At 53.0% G+C, this 14,520-nt stretch overlaps 2 protein-coding genes across 5 annotated transcripts in view; one reads left to right on the top strand and one right to left on the bottom strand.

Moving 5' to 3' along the window:
* LOC119954944 (sulfotransferase 1C2-like) overlaps positions 1 to 14,520 on the bottom strand; it is a 143,751-nt gene that overhangs the window by 58,431 nt on the left and 70,800 nt on the right. The gene's annotated exons all lie outside the window — the stretch shown is intronic.
* LOC119954930 (sulfotransferase 1C2-like) overlaps positions 1 to 14,520 on the top strand; it is a 45,850-nt gene that overhangs the window by 3,857 nt on the left and 27,473 nt on the right. For 2 of the 4 annotated variants that reach the window (XM_038780650.1, XM_038780646.1), the window contains 6 exons: positions 858 to 983; positions 2,113 to 2,210; positions 2,887 to 3,013; positions 4,831 to 4,925; positions 9,254 to 9,434; positions 11,852 to 12,015. In XM_038780650.1, the coding sequence (XP_038636578.1) occupies positions 858 to 983; positions 2,113 to 2,210; positions 2,887 to 3,013; positions 4,831 to 4,925; positions 9,254 to 9,434; positions 11,852 to 11,964 (740 nt within the window). In that variant the 3' untranslated portion in view covers positions 11,965 to 12,015. Of the gene's footprint in view, positions 1 to 857; positions 984 to 2,112; positions 2,211 to 2,886; positions 3,014 to 4,830; positions 4,926 to 9,253; positions 9,435 to 11,851; positions 12,016 to 14,520 lie in introns of those variants that run through there. The other 2 variants (XM_038780649.1, XM_038780647.1) reach the window with 2 other exon arrangements.

Here is a 14,520-nt window from a genome sequence, read left to right as displayed (position 1 = left end):
AACTCTGTTCCTCCATCTCACTTTCACATGTCTCTGTTCCTATCTCTCTCTGTCACACTCTCTCACACTCTCTCTGTTCCTCTCTCTCTCACACTCTCTCTGTTCCTCTCTCTCTGTCACACTTTCTCTCTCACTCTCTGTTCCTCTCTCTCTCTCTGTCATGCTCTCTCTCTCTCACTCTCTCTGTTCCTCTCTCTCTCTGTCACACTCTCTCTCACACTCTCTCTGTTCCTCTCTCTCTCTGTCACACTCTCTCACACTCTCTCTGTTCCTCTCTCTCTCACACTCTCTCTGTTCCTCTCTCTCTGTCACACTTTCTCTCTCACTCTCTGTTCCTCTCTCTCTCTCTGTCATGCTCTCTCTCTCTCACTCTCTCTGTTCCTCTCTCTCTCTCTGTCACGCTCTCTCTCACACTCTCTTTGTTTGTCTCTCTCTCTGTCACACTCTCTCACACTCTCTGTTCCACTCTCTCTCTGTCACACTCTCTCTGTTCCTCTCTCACTCGGTCACGCTCTCTCTGTTCCTCCTCTCTCTCTCACTCTCTCTGTTCCTCTCTCTCTCTCTCACACTCTCTCACACTCTCTCTGTTCCTCTCTCACTGTCACATGTCTCTGTTCCTCTCTCTCTCTGTCACACTCTCTCACACTCTCTGTTCCTCTCTCTCTCTGTCACACTGTCACACTCTCTCTGTTCCTCTCTCTCTCTGTCACGCTCTCTCTGTTCCTCTCTCACTCTGTCACATTCTCTCTCACACTCTTTTTCTTCGTCTCTCTCTCTGTCTCTCTCTGTCTCTCTCTCTCTCTCTGTCTCTCTCTCTTTCTCTCCCTCTCTCTCACTCTCTCTCCCTCTCTCCACAGGGACAACATGGATGCAGGAAATTGTGGATCTGATCAATCAGAACGGTGATGTGAAGATGTGTAAACGAGCTCCCGTCTATGAACGAATCCCCTTCCTTGAATTATTTGAGGATGAGGGGCCACCTGGTGAGACCCTTTATCTCGGGGAGGTGGGGGGGGGGGGGGGTGGGGGTGGGGGGGGGGGGTGGGGGGTGGGGGGGTGGGGGGGGGGGGTTGGGCTGTAAAAGTTGGGAAGTTTTGCTCCAACTGTTGGTGTTTCTGCAGCTGGAGTACTGCGTATGGTTTGGGCCTCCTTACTCACGGAGAGAGAGACTGGTGTCGGAGGCAGTTCAGAGGAGGTTCCCCGGGGTGATGCCTGGGATGGGGGATGGGGTATTTGTCTTGTGTGGTTTGGGCAGGTTGGGGCGACACACCCATTGGAGTTTAGAAGAATGAGAGGGGGGGGCTCAACACGGCGAATGCTGAGAGGATGTTTCCCCCCGTACCCCGGGGAGAATCGGTGCCCGTGGGAGGGGGGGGGGGGTCCCGTAACCAGGGGAGAGTCGGTGCCCGTGGGGAGGGATCCGTACCCCGGGGAGAGTCGGTGGCCGTGGGAGGGGGGGGTCCCGTAACCAGGGGAGAGTCGGTGCCCGTGGGGAGGGACCCGTACCCCGGGGAGAGTCGGTGCCCGTGGGGAGGGACCCCGTACCCCGGGGACAGTCGGTGCCCGTGGGGAGGGACCCTTACCCCGGGGAGTGTCGGTGCCCGTGGGGAGGGACCCTTACCCCGGGGAGATTCGGTGCCCGTGGGGAGGGACCCTTACCCCGGGGAGAGTCGGTGCCCGTGGAGAGGGACCCGTACCCCGGGGAGAGTCGGTGCCCGTGGGGAGGGACCCGTACCCCGGGGGAGAGTTGGTGCCCATGGGGGGGGAGGGACCCGTACCCCGGGGGAGAGTCTGTGCCCGTGGGGGGGGCTCCCGTAATCAGGGGAGAGTCGGTGCCCGTGGGGAGGGACCCTTACCCCAGGGAGAGTCGGTGCCCGTGGAGAGGGACCCGTTCCCGGGGAGAGTCGGTGCCCGTGGGAGGGACCCGTACCCCGGGGACAGTCAGTGCCCGTGGGGAGGGACCCGTACCCCGGGGAGAGTCGGTACCCGTGGGGAGGGGCCCATACCCCGGGGAGAGTCAGTGCCCATGGAGGAGTGCGCCCTGGGGAGAGTGGTGTCTACAATGTGAGCAGGATTATTTGAGCGGAATGTTGTAACATCTCCATCTCGCAGGTATTGAACTGATTGAGAAAATGGCGTCTCCGAGGGTGATTAAAACTCACCTCCCGATCCAACTGGTTCCCAAATCCTTCTGGGAGCAGGACTGTAAGGTAGGGACCCGGGACACATCGCTCCCCCCCCCCCACCAATCACCCCCATCGACCCCGTAAACCCTTCGTCTCTCACCCTGTTCAACACTCCCTCACACCCCCTCCCTCACTCCCCCTCCCTCAGCCTCCAAACTGTTGGACTCCCTCACTCCCCCCTCCCTCACTCCCCCCTCCCTCAGTCTCCAAACTGTGGGTCTCCCTCCCTCCCCCCTCCCTCAGTCCCCAAACTGTGGGACTCCCTCACTCCCCCCTCCCTCAGTCTCCAAACTGTGGGACTCCCTCAGTCCCCCCTCCCTCAGTCCCCAAACTGTGAGACTCCCTCACTCCCCCCTCCCTCAGTCCCCAAACTGTGAGACTCCCTCACTCCCCCCTCCCTCAGTCCCCAAACTGTGGGACTCCCTCCCTCCCCCCTCCCTCAGTCCCCAAACTGTGAGACTCCCTCACTCCCCCCTCCCTCAGTCTCCAAACTGTGGGTCTCCCTCCCTCCCCCCTCCCTCAGTCCCCAAACTGTGGGACTCCCTCACTCCCCCCTCCCTCAGTCCCCAAACTGTGAGACTCCCTCACTCCCCCCTCCCTCAGTCCCCAAACTGTGAGACTCCCTCACCTCCCCGCTCACTCAGACGGGTCAGAGGGAAGAGTGAGGACTCCCTAATGGATTTGTGTTTCCTCTTCCCAGACCATAGTTGTCGCTCGAAACGCCAAAGATAATCTTGTGTCGTATTTTCATTTCCATCGGATAGAGAACACGATGCCAGAGCCGGGAGACTGGCTGGAATTCTTCCAAAAATTCCTGCACGGACAAGGTGGGTTTCCTCCGCACATCAACTGTAATGATGTGTATATATGTAGACAGCGAAAAGGGTTAATTATTACATCTCAGTGTAACACTGCCCACTAGAGGGCAGCATTGCATCGCACTATCAATAACAACACTGAGAGGATCTCGGTCTCTGCCAACCAGGAGCGACGAGATTGAGTGAGATAGATCGTTCACAACAGAGTTTAGCACGTTTAGTTCCAATTAGTTAATACTTTAATATAAATTACTTGATTGCTAGTTATAGTTCAGTGGAGTGTGCAAACTCAATATTAATCAATTGTTACGCAATAAATGAGTTTGCTTTAAGTTGAAGACTGATGGATTGTTCACAGTCACACCACCAGACCATTCCCAATCAGGAGCAAAGTGTAAAGAGATAGATTACCCAAAGGTTAATATATCATCAACAATCCTTAACCGAGCATCAAACACTCCCAGGAAATGAAAAATGAAATGAAAATCGCTTATTGTCATGAGTAGGCTTCAATGAAGTTAGTGCGAAAAGCTCCTAGTCGCCACATTCTGCCACCTGTTCGGGGAGGCTGATACGGAAATTGAACCGTGCTGCGGTTGAACTGTGGGCAGTACGGTAGCATGGTGGTTAGCATAAATGCTTCACAGCTCCAGGGTCCCAGGTTCGATTCCCGGCTGGGTCACTGTCTGTGCGGAGTCTGCACGTCCTCCCCGTGTGTGCGTGGGTTTCCTCCGGGTGCTCCGGTTTCCTCCCACAGTCCAAAGATGTGCAGGGATTAGGTGGATTGGCCAGGCTAAATTACATGTAGTGTCCTAAAAAGTAAGGTTAAGGGGGGGGAATGAAAATCGCTTATTGTCACGAGTAGGCTTCAATGAAGTTAGTGCGAAAAGCCCCTAGTCGCCACATTCTGCCACCTGTTCGGGGAGGCTGATACGGAAATTGAACCGTGCTGCTGGCCTGCCTTGGCCTGCTTTAAAAGCCAGCTATTTAGCCCAGTGCTAAACCAGCCCCAGGTACAGGTACAGCACGGCGTTAGATACAGAGTAAAGCTCCCTCTACACTGTCCCCATCAAACACTCCCAGGACAGGTACAGCACGGGGTTAGATACAGAGTAAAGCTCCATCTACACTGTCCCCATCAAACACTCCCAGGACAGGTACAGCACGGGGTTAGATACAGAGTAAAGCTCCCTCTACACTGTCCCCATCAAACACTCCCAGGACAGGTACAGCACGGGGTTAGATACAGAGTAAAGCTCCCTCTACACTGTCCCCATCAAACACTCCCAGGACAGGTACAGCACGGGGTTAGATACAGAGTAAAGCTCCCTCTACACTGTCCCCATCAAACACTCCCAGGACAGGTACAGCACGGGGTTAGATACAGAGTAAAGCTCCCTCTACACTGTCCCCATCAAACACTCCCAGGACAGGTACAGCACGGGGTTAGATACAGAGTAAAGCTCCCTCTACACTGTCCCCATCAAACACTCCCAGGACAGGTACAGCACGGGGTTAGATACAGAGTAAAGCTCCCTCTACACTGTCCCCATCAAACACTCCCAGGACAGGTACAGCACGGGGTTAGATACAGAGTAAAGCTCCCTCTACACTGTCCCCATCAAACACTCCCAGGACAGGTACAGCACGGGGTTAGATACAGAGTAAAGCTCCCTCTACACTGTCCCCATCAAACACTCCCAGGACAGGTACAGCACGGGGTTAGATACAGAGTAAAGCTCCCTCTATACTGTCCCTGTTCTTGTCTTTGGGAACAGGGAGACTCTCAATGGGATCTTACTGTGCCTGTTCTTTCTCTGTTTCAGTGAGCTGGGGTTCCTGGTACGACCATGTGAAGGGATGGTGGGAAGCGAAGATCAAACATCGGATTCTCTTCCTCTTCTTTGAGGATATAAAGGAGGTAACGGCCGTGGGAGGGACTGAGTGTGGAGGAGGATGAGTGTCCGAGGGTGTAATATTGTGTGAGGGAGGCGGGTGGGGGGAGAGAGAGAGCGAGACACAGAAACAGCGAGAGATAGAGACAGCGAGAGATAGAGACAGGGAGAGATAGAGACAGCGAGAGATAGAGACAGGGAGAGATAGAGACAGCAAGAGAGAGACAGCGAGTGATAGAGGCAGCAGGAGCTAGAGGCAGCGGCAGATAGAGACAGGGAGAGATAGAGGCAGCGGGAGATAGAGACAGGGAGAGATAGAGGCAGCGGGAGATAGAGACAGGGAGAGATAGAGGCAGCGAGAGATAGAGACAGCGAGAGATAGAGGCAGCGGGAGATAGAGGCAGCGGGAGATAGAGGCAGCGCAGATAGAGGCAGCGAGAGATAGAGGCAGCGGGAGATAGAGGCAGCGGGAGATAGAGACAGCGAGAGATAGAGGCAGCGGGAGCTAGAGGCAGCGAGAGATAGAGACAGCGAGAGATAGAGACAGCGAGAGATAGGCAGCGAGAGATAGAGGCAGCGGGAGATAGAGGCAGCGGGAGATAGAGACAGGGAGAGATAGAGACAGGGAGAGATAGAGGCAGCGGGAGATAGAGACAGCGAGAGATAGAGACAGCGGGAGATAGAGGCAGCGGGAGATAGAGACAGCGGGAGATAGAGACAGGGAGAGATAGAGGCAGCGAGAGATAGAGGCAGCGGGAGATAGAGACAGCGAGAGATAGAGACAGGGAGAGATAGAGGCAGCAGGAGATAGAGGCAGCGGGAGATAGAGACAGCGAGAGATAGAGACAGGGAGAGATAGAGACAGCGGGAGCTAGAGGCAGCGAGAGATAGAGGCAGCGGGAGCTAGAGGCAGCGAGAGATAGAGGCAGCGGGAGCTAGAGGCAGCGGGAGCTAGAGGCAGCGAGAGATAGAGGCAGCGGGAGCTAGAGGCAGCGGGAGCTAGAGGCAGCGAGAGATAGAGGCAGCGGGAGCTAGAGGCAGCGGGAGGTAGAGGCAGCGGGAGATAGAGGCAGCGGCAGATAGAGGCAGCGGGAGATAGAGGCAGCGGGAGATAGAGGCAGCGAGAGATAGAGGCAGCGGCAGATAGAGGCAGCGAGAGATAGGCAGCGGGAGCTAGAGGCAGCGGCAGATAGAGGCAGCGGGAGCTAGAGGCAGCGGCAGATAGAGGCAGCGAGAGATAGGCAGCGAGAGATAGAGGCAGCGGGAGATAGAGGCAGCGGCAGATAGAGACAGCAGGAGATAGAGGCAGCAGGAGATAGAGGCAGCAGGAGATAGAGGCAGCGAGAGATAGGCAGCGAGAGATAGAGGCAGCGAGAGATAGAGGCAGCGAGAGATAGAGGCAGCGGGAGATAGAGGCAGCGAGAGATAGGCAGCGAGAGATAGAGGCAGCGGGAGATAGAGGCAGCGGGAGATAGAGGCAGCGGCAGATAGAGGCAGCAGGAGATAGAGGCAGCAGGAGATAGAGGCAGCAGGAGATAGAGACAGCGAGAGATAGAGGCAGCGGGAGATAGAGGCAGCGAGAGATAGAGACAGGGAGAGATAGAGACAGGGAGAGATAGAGACAGGGAGAGATAGAGACAGGGAGAGATAGAGACAGCGAGAGATAGAGACAGGGAGAGATAGAGACAGGGAGAGATAGAGACAGGGAGAGATAGACAGCGAGAGATAGAGACAGCGAGAGCAAGAGTGAGACGAGACAAAGATAGACAAAGAGAGAGAGGAAGTCAGCGTGAGAGATGAGACAGCTGTCCTAATATTCACCCACGCACATCATGGTGTAAGAGCAGGCAGTGACAGGCACCCGGGTGAGCCAATCAACATACAGGAAAGAACACAACCAATCTCCAGACAGAACACCAGAGGGGGGTTTCCACCTACAAAACACATGAGACATCAGCACCACCTCTTTCCACTGGTGACAACTGTAGTGACAGTCAGGGTGTACAAATCATTCAACACCTTCTACACGTGGTTCAGAGCTAGCCTGGTCTAGATAGTTAGTGTTAGTTTACTGAGAGTAGCAGAGAGTCAACCCACAGGCAGCTGTGTGCTTCGTTACTGAAGTTCAATAAATCTTATTGAACCAACGCCCACGTTTAGTGTCTACTTGACAGGTAACTGCATCGTGTTGCAGTCCGTGTTACCCAAAGCTGAACAGCACGACAACAGAGAGAGAGGTATTGTTAAGGTACTGTTGTACCCCCCTCCCTGCTGCCTGTCTTCTGGTTAAGCTGCTACAGCCTCACTACACCATCTGGGTTTTCTGTTTTATAGATTTTGGGCAGAGTTGGAATGCCGATCGTGATGGACCAGGCCGAGACATCCCCTTCCGATTCTGAGGCAGAACCGGTGATGATGATTTGATAGACTTGGCAAGCAGCCAATCAGGAAATGTACCATTTCCTATTGGGGTCTGTGATTGGTGGGGGCCAGACAGAAAGTTCCAGATGGAAGGCGGATCTTGTGAAGAGTGCCAGATTGTTTAGGGCAGGGGTGGGCAAACTTTTCCGTGCAAGGGCCACATTCAGAAATTAACAATTTTAAAGGGCCGCATAGTATATTAAGTAAAATAATTACTTCACCCGGTTATGATTCTGGGCGCCTCATATAGAACATAGAACAGTACAGCACAGAACAAGCCCTTCGGCCCTCGACGTTGTGCTGAGCAATGATCACCCTACTCAAGTCAACGTATCCACCCTATACCAGTAAGTAACCCAACAGCCCCCCCATTAACCTTAAAAAAAAATTAAAAATTAAAAAAAAACTTTTTAAAAAAATAATAAAATGTTTTTTTTAATGACTTGGTGGGCCGCATAAAGACCTTTGGCGGGCCGCATGGTTTAGGGTGTGCGCTGTGAAGATATCCAGGCACCAGGCAGCTTTGAATCTCTCTCTCTCTGCCTGCTGATTTAGAGAGCTTTCTACAACCTCCAGTTTCTGATTGGATACATGATCAGGAGATCGCTGAGTACAAAGAGTACATCGGCAGCAAAGAACAATCTCATAATTATTAATCCTGTTTCAGTTTAAACCTTTCCCCCCCATTCCCTGCCGTGTGTGTCTGTCTTGTGTGTGTATGGGTGGAGGATGGGACGTGGATTTGAGATTAGGCCGATTGTTAGACCATTGTTCTGTTATTACTTTTCATATATTCATCTTTTCCTCTTGTTATTAATAAATAGTTTGTTAATGTTTTTACTTATAAATCTGGAGTCTGCATCTGATTGCAGACGTCTCGGGCAAGAATCTCGAAAAGTTAATCAGAATTATTGGTTAATCCACTGATGTTGCGACCCCGGGTGGAGGGGGCTGGAACTGACCCCACGCTCGTACAGGGTCTCGTGACGAGAGAGAGACACACAGAGAGACAGTGAGAGAGAGACAGTGAGAGAGAGACAGACAGACATAGAGAGAGAGAGACAGACAGAGAGGGAGGGAGAGAGAGAGACAGACAGACAGAGAAAGACACACAGTGTGAGAGAGAGAGACAGACAGAGACAGGGAGAGCGGGATAGAGAGAGAGAGAGAGAGAGAAAGAGAGAGAGGCAGAGAGGGAGAGACAGAGAGACAGAGAGACAGAGAGAGAGAGACAGAGACATGAAATTGTTCAGGGTGAGAGTTCAGTGCATCACTCACTGACCTCTGACCCATGGACTGGGTGATCAGCACCTCTCACTGAGCTGGGTGTGGATGGTCAGTTCCTCTCCCCTTGAGCCTACACTCATTTGGACAGTCAGCGTCTCCCTCACTGACATCTGACCCCTGGTCCGTGTGGTCAGTCGCTTTCCCCTTGACCCTTGACCCCGGTCACGTCTCTCCGTCCCCCTGTCTCACTGACCCCTGACTATGGGTCTGGTTTCTCGGTCCTCCCGTCTCACTGACCCCTGGGTCTGGTTTCTCGGTCCCCTGTCTCACTGACCCCTGACCCTGGGTCTGGTTTCTCGGTCCTCCCGTCTCACTGACCCCTGGGTCTGGTTTCTCGGTCCCCTGTCTCACTCACCCCTGACCCCAGGTCTGGTTTCTCGGTCCTCCCGTCTCACTGACCCTGGGTCAGGTTCCTCCGTCCCCCTGTCTCACTGACCCCTGACCCTGGGTCTGGTTTCTCGGTCCTCCTGTCTCACTGACCCCTGACCCTGGGTCTGGTTTCTCGGTCCTCCCATCTCACTGACCCCTGGGTCTGGTTTCTCGGACCCCCTGTCTCACTGACCCCTGACCCCAGGCCTGGTTTCTCGGTCCCCCTTGTCTCACTGACCCATGAGGTCTCTAACTCCGGTCCATTCCCACCCTATAGAATCCAAGACGGGAGATTCTGAAGGTAGCTGAGTTCATGGAGAAGGTTCTGGAAGAGGACGTCATTGAGAAGATCGTTCACCTTTCCTCCTTCAAGGTCATGAAGGACAATCCGATGGCCAATTACACCACCATCCCGAAACACATCATGAATCAGAACATCTCCAGGTTCATGCGCAAAGGTAGGTTCCAAGGGTCAAGGGTGAGAGAGCGGGGTGATCGGAATTGACCTTTCTCCCTCTGGGGCCCTGTGCCCTGACCTCCCCTGGGCCCAGCCTTTCTGGGTAGGCCGGATTCGGCCCTCCCCTGAACCGACCCCCTGAACGGCCTCCATTCTGGGCTGGGAGAGACGATCCAGCCATTGAAAAGGGTCAATGTAGAGCATGCGGGGCGGGGCGGCTCCCTGAGACCCTGTCCCCCTCTTCTCACACACACACACACACAAGGAAAGGCTCAAGCTGTAAGTCCCACCTTTGTACTGAATCATTCACGGGATGTGGGGCATCGCTGGCGGTTAATAAATCATTGATAGCTTTAGCTACAAGTGTTCTGGAACAAGAATATTACACTGGCAACTGGAGAGGGTCCCATCACACTCCTGACTTGTGTCCTTGTAGATGGTGGACAGGCTTTGGGAGGAAGTCAGGAGGTGAGTTACTCTCCGCAGGATTCCCAGCCTCTGACCTGCTCTGGGAGCCGCAGTGTTTATATGGCTGGGTCCAGTTCAGTTTCTGATCAATGGGAACCCCCAGGATGTTGATGGGGGAATTCAGCGATGGGAATGCCTTCAAATATCAAGGGGCGATGATGATGTGTCCTTGGACCCAACCACCTAAAGCTGCTTCATCAATGACCTTCCCTCCATTGTAAGGTCCGAAGTGGGGATGTTCGCTGCTGACTGCACAATGTTCAGCCCCATTCACAACTCCTCAGACACTGAAGCCGTCCATGTCCAAATCCATCTCCCCTTGACATTCAATGACATCACCATCGCTGAATCCCCCACTGTCAACATCCAGGGGGGCTACCATTGGCCAGAGACACTGCAGGAAGTTGCCAAGCCTCCGTCAACAGGGGGCAAGGGGAATGTGGATCCCAGGGAGGGAATGGATGGGAAGAGGAAAAGGCAAACACATCAGCACGGGAATGACACCCAAATATATTGACACTCTCCCTCCCTCTCTCTTTCCCTCTCTCTCCCTCTCTCTTTCCCACTCTCCATCTCTCTTCCTCTCTCTTTCCCACTCTCTCCTTCTCTCTTTCCCTCTCTCTCCCTCTCTCTTTCCCACTCTCTCCTTCTCTCTTTCCCACTCTCTCCCACTCTCTTTCCCACTCTCCCTCTCTCTTTCCCACTCTCGCTCTCTCTCCTTCACTCTCTCCCTCTCTCTTTCCCACTCTCTCTCTCCTTCTCTCTTTCCCACTCTCTCTCTCTCTTTCCCACTCTCTCTCTCTCTCTTTCCCCACTCTCTCTCTCTCTCCCTCTCTCTCTCCCTCTCTCTTTCCCACTCTCTCCCTCTCACTTTCTTACTCTCTCTCTCTCTCTCTCTCCCTCACTCTCTCCCTCTCTCTTTCCAACGCCCTCTCTCTTTCCCACTCTCTCCCTCTCTCTCTCCCACTCTCTCTCCCTCTCTCTCTCCCAATCTCTATCTCCCTCTCTCTCTCCTTCCCACTTTCTCTCCATCTCTCTCTCCCTCTCTCTCTTCCTCTCTCTTTCCCACTCAATCTCTCTCTTTCCCACTATTTCTCCCTCTCTCTCCCTCTCTCTATCCCTCTCTCTCCCTCTCTCTCTCCCTCTCTACCTCTCTCTTTCCCTCTCTCTTTCCCTCTCTCTCCCTCTCTCTCCCTCTCTCTTTCCCTCTCTCCCTCTCTCTCCCTCTCTCTCCCTCTCTCTCTAGCTCTCTCTCCCTCTCTCTTCCCCACTCTCTCCCTTTCTCTTTCCCTCTCTCTTTCCCACTCTCTTTCCCTCTCTCTCCCTCTCTATTTCCAACTCTCCCTCTCTCTTTCCCACTCTCTTTCCCTCTCTCTCCCTCTCTCTTTCCCACTCTCTCTCCCACTCCCTTTCTCTCTCCCTCTCTCTTTCCCACTCTCTCTCCCTCTCTCTTTCCCACTATCTCACTTTTCATTTTCCAACTCTCCCTCTCTCTTTCCCACTCTCTCCCTCTCTCTTTCCCACTCTCTCTCTCTGTCCCTCTCTCTGCTTCCCTCACACTATCTCTCTCTCTCTGTCCCATCGCACACTCTGGTTCTCTCTCTCTCTCTGTCTCTCTCTCCCACTCCCTCTCTCTTTGTATCTCTGCCTCAATTCCTCTCAATATTTACTGTCTATACATCTCTCTGTCTCCTTCTCTGTCTCCTTCTCTGTCTCATCATCTCACTCTCTCTTTGTCTCTCTCTCTCACTTGTGGCTTCTCCCTCTCTCTCCCTGTCTGTCTCTCCCTCCCTCTCTCTCTCTCCCTCACTCTGACTCACACTCTCTGTCTCTCTCTCTCTCACTCACTCTGACTCACTCTCTCTCTCTATCTCACTGTCTATCTCTTTGTCTCTCTCCCGCTCTCTCTCCCTCACTCTGACTCACTCTCTCTCTCTCTCTCTCTGACAGGTGAGGTTGGAGACTGGAAGAATCACTTCACAGTGTCTCAGAATGAAGATTTTGATGAACACTATGAGAGACAGATGGGTCACAGCTCACTGAAGTTTCGCAACGTCCTGTAACCACTCTGAGCGATAAAGCAAATAAACTTCTCCAATCACCAAAAACACAAACTCGGATTATTTCACATCAACTCTGATCCATCATTGAACAGATTACTGATATCTCCCTGAGAGAGAGAGGGGACTGAGAGACAGCAGTCAGTGTACAGATATCTCCCTGAGAGAGAGAGAGGGGACTGAGAGACACCAGTCAGTGTACAGATATCTCCCTGAGAGAGAGGGGACTGAGAGACACCAGTCAGTGTACAGATATCTCCCTGAGAGAGATGGGGACTGAGAGACACCAGTCAGTGTACAGATATCTCCCTGAGAGAGAGGGGACTGAGAGACACCAGTCAGTGTACAGATATCTCCCTGAGAGAGAGAGGGGACTGAGAGACACCAGTCAGTGTACAGATATCTCCCTGAGAGAGTGAGGGGACTGAGAGACACCAGTCAGTGTACAGATATCTCCCTGAGAGAGAGGGGACTGAGAGACACCAGTCAGTGTACAGATATCTCCCTGAGAGAGAGGGGACTGAGAGACACCAGTCAGTGTACAGATATCTCCCTGAGAGATAGGGGACTGAGAGACACCAGTCAGTGTACAGATATCTCCCTGAGAGATAGGGGACTGAGAGACACCAGTCAGTGTACAGATATCTCCCTGAGAGAGAGAGGGGACTGAGAGACACCAGTCAGTGTACAGATATCTCCCTGAGAGAGAGGGGACTGAGAGACACCAGTCAGTGTACAGATATCTCCCTGAGAGAGAGGGGACTGAGAGACACCAGTCAGTGTGCAGATATCTCCCTGAGAGAGATAGGGGACTGAGAGACACCAGTCAGTGTACAGATACCTCCCTGAGAGAGATAGGGGACTGAGAGACACCAGTCAGTTTACAGACATCTCCCTGAGAGAGAGGGGACAGAGAGACAGCAGTCAGTGCACAGATATCTCCCTGAGAGAGAGGGGACTGAGAGACACCAGTCAGTGTACAGATATCTCCCTGAGAGAGAGGGGACTGAGAGAAACAAGTGAGTTTAGAGATATCTCCCTGAGAGAGATAGCGGAATGAGAGACACCAGTCAGTGTGTGTTGGTACTCGTGTCTTAATAAAGCTCGTAGTCTCAAATGTGGAGAAGATGCTTTATTGTGAGTTTGTTCACTCTTCAGAGCTGTTTCCTAAGGTGACCTTCAGTGTTCCTAGCTGGTGTGTCTGTCCTGCTCCAAGTTCTGCCCTCTGTGAAGTGTGTCCTCACTTCCTGTCCCCGTCTATTTATATGGCTCTCCCGTGCCCCCTCGAGTGTTTGCTCAGTTGTATTGCATCTAGTTAACTTGTGATCATCACAAGTGTACAGATATCTCCCTGAGAGAGTGAGGGGACTGAGAGACACCAGTCAGTTTACAGATATCTCCCCGAGAGAGAGGGGGGACTGAGAGACACCAGTCAGTGTACAGATATCTCTCTGAGAGAGTAAGGGGACTGAGAGACACCAGTCAGCGTGCAGATACCTCCCTGAGGGAGAGGGGACTGAGAGACACCAGTCAGTGTATAGATATCTCTCTGAGAGAGTGAGGGGACTGCGAGACACCAGTCAGTGTACAGATATCTCCCTGAGATAGATAGGGGACTGAGAGACACCAGTCAGTGTACAGATACCTCCCTGATACAGAGGTGACTGAGAGACACCAGTCAGTGTAAAGATATCTCCCTGAGAGAGAGAGGACTGAGAGACACAAGTCAGTGTACAGATATCTCCCTGGGAGAGAGGGAGGGGACTGAGAGACACCGGTCAATGCACAGATATCTCCCTGAGAGAGAGAGGGGACAGAGAGAAACCAGTGAGTTAAGAGATATCTCCCTGAGAGATAGCGGAATGAGAGACACCAGTCAGTGTACAGATATCTCCCTGAGAGAGTGAGGGGACTGAGAGACACCAGTCAGTGTGCAGATATCTCCCTGAGGGAGAGGGGACTGAGAGACACCAGTCAGTGTACAGATATCTCCCTGAGAGAGTGGGGACTGAGAGACACCAGTCAGTGTACAGATATCTCCCTGAGAGAGTGGGGACTGAGAGACACCAGTCAGTGTTCAGATATCTCCCTGAGAGAGAGGGGACTGAGAGACACCTGTCAGTGTACAGATAGCTCCCTGAGAGAGTGGGGACTGAGAGACACCAGTCAGTGTTCAGATATCTCCCTGAGAGAGAGGGGACTGAGAGACACCTGTCAGTGTACAGATAGATCCCTGAGAGAGAGAGTGGACTGAGAGACACCAGTCAGTGTACAGATATCTCCCTGAGAGAGAGAGAGGGACTGAGAGACACCAGTCAGTGTACAGATATCTCCCTGAGAGAGAGGGGGGACTGAGAGACACCAGTCAGTGTATAGCTATCTCCCTGAGAGAGAGAGGACTGAGAGACACCAGTCAGTGCACAGATATCTCCCTGAGAGAGAGAGGGTACTGAGAGACACCAGTGAGTTTAGATATATCTCCTTGAGAGAGAGAGGGGACTGAGAGATACCAGTCAGTGTACAGATATCTCCCTGAGAGAGCGAGACAGGGGACTGCGA

Source organism: Scyliorhinus canicula, chromosome 20 (assembly GCF_902713615.1).
Source record: "Scyliorhinus canicula chromosome 20, sScyCan1.1, whole genome shotgun sequence".
Taxonomy (NCBI): domain Eukaryota; kingdom Metazoa; phylum Chordata; class Chondrichthyes; order Carcharhiniformes; family Scyliorhinidae; genus Scyliorhinus; species Scyliorhinus canicula.
The sequence above is the reverse complement of the archived record's forward strand: the minus strand, read 5'-3'. Positions and strand labels throughout refer to the sequence as shown.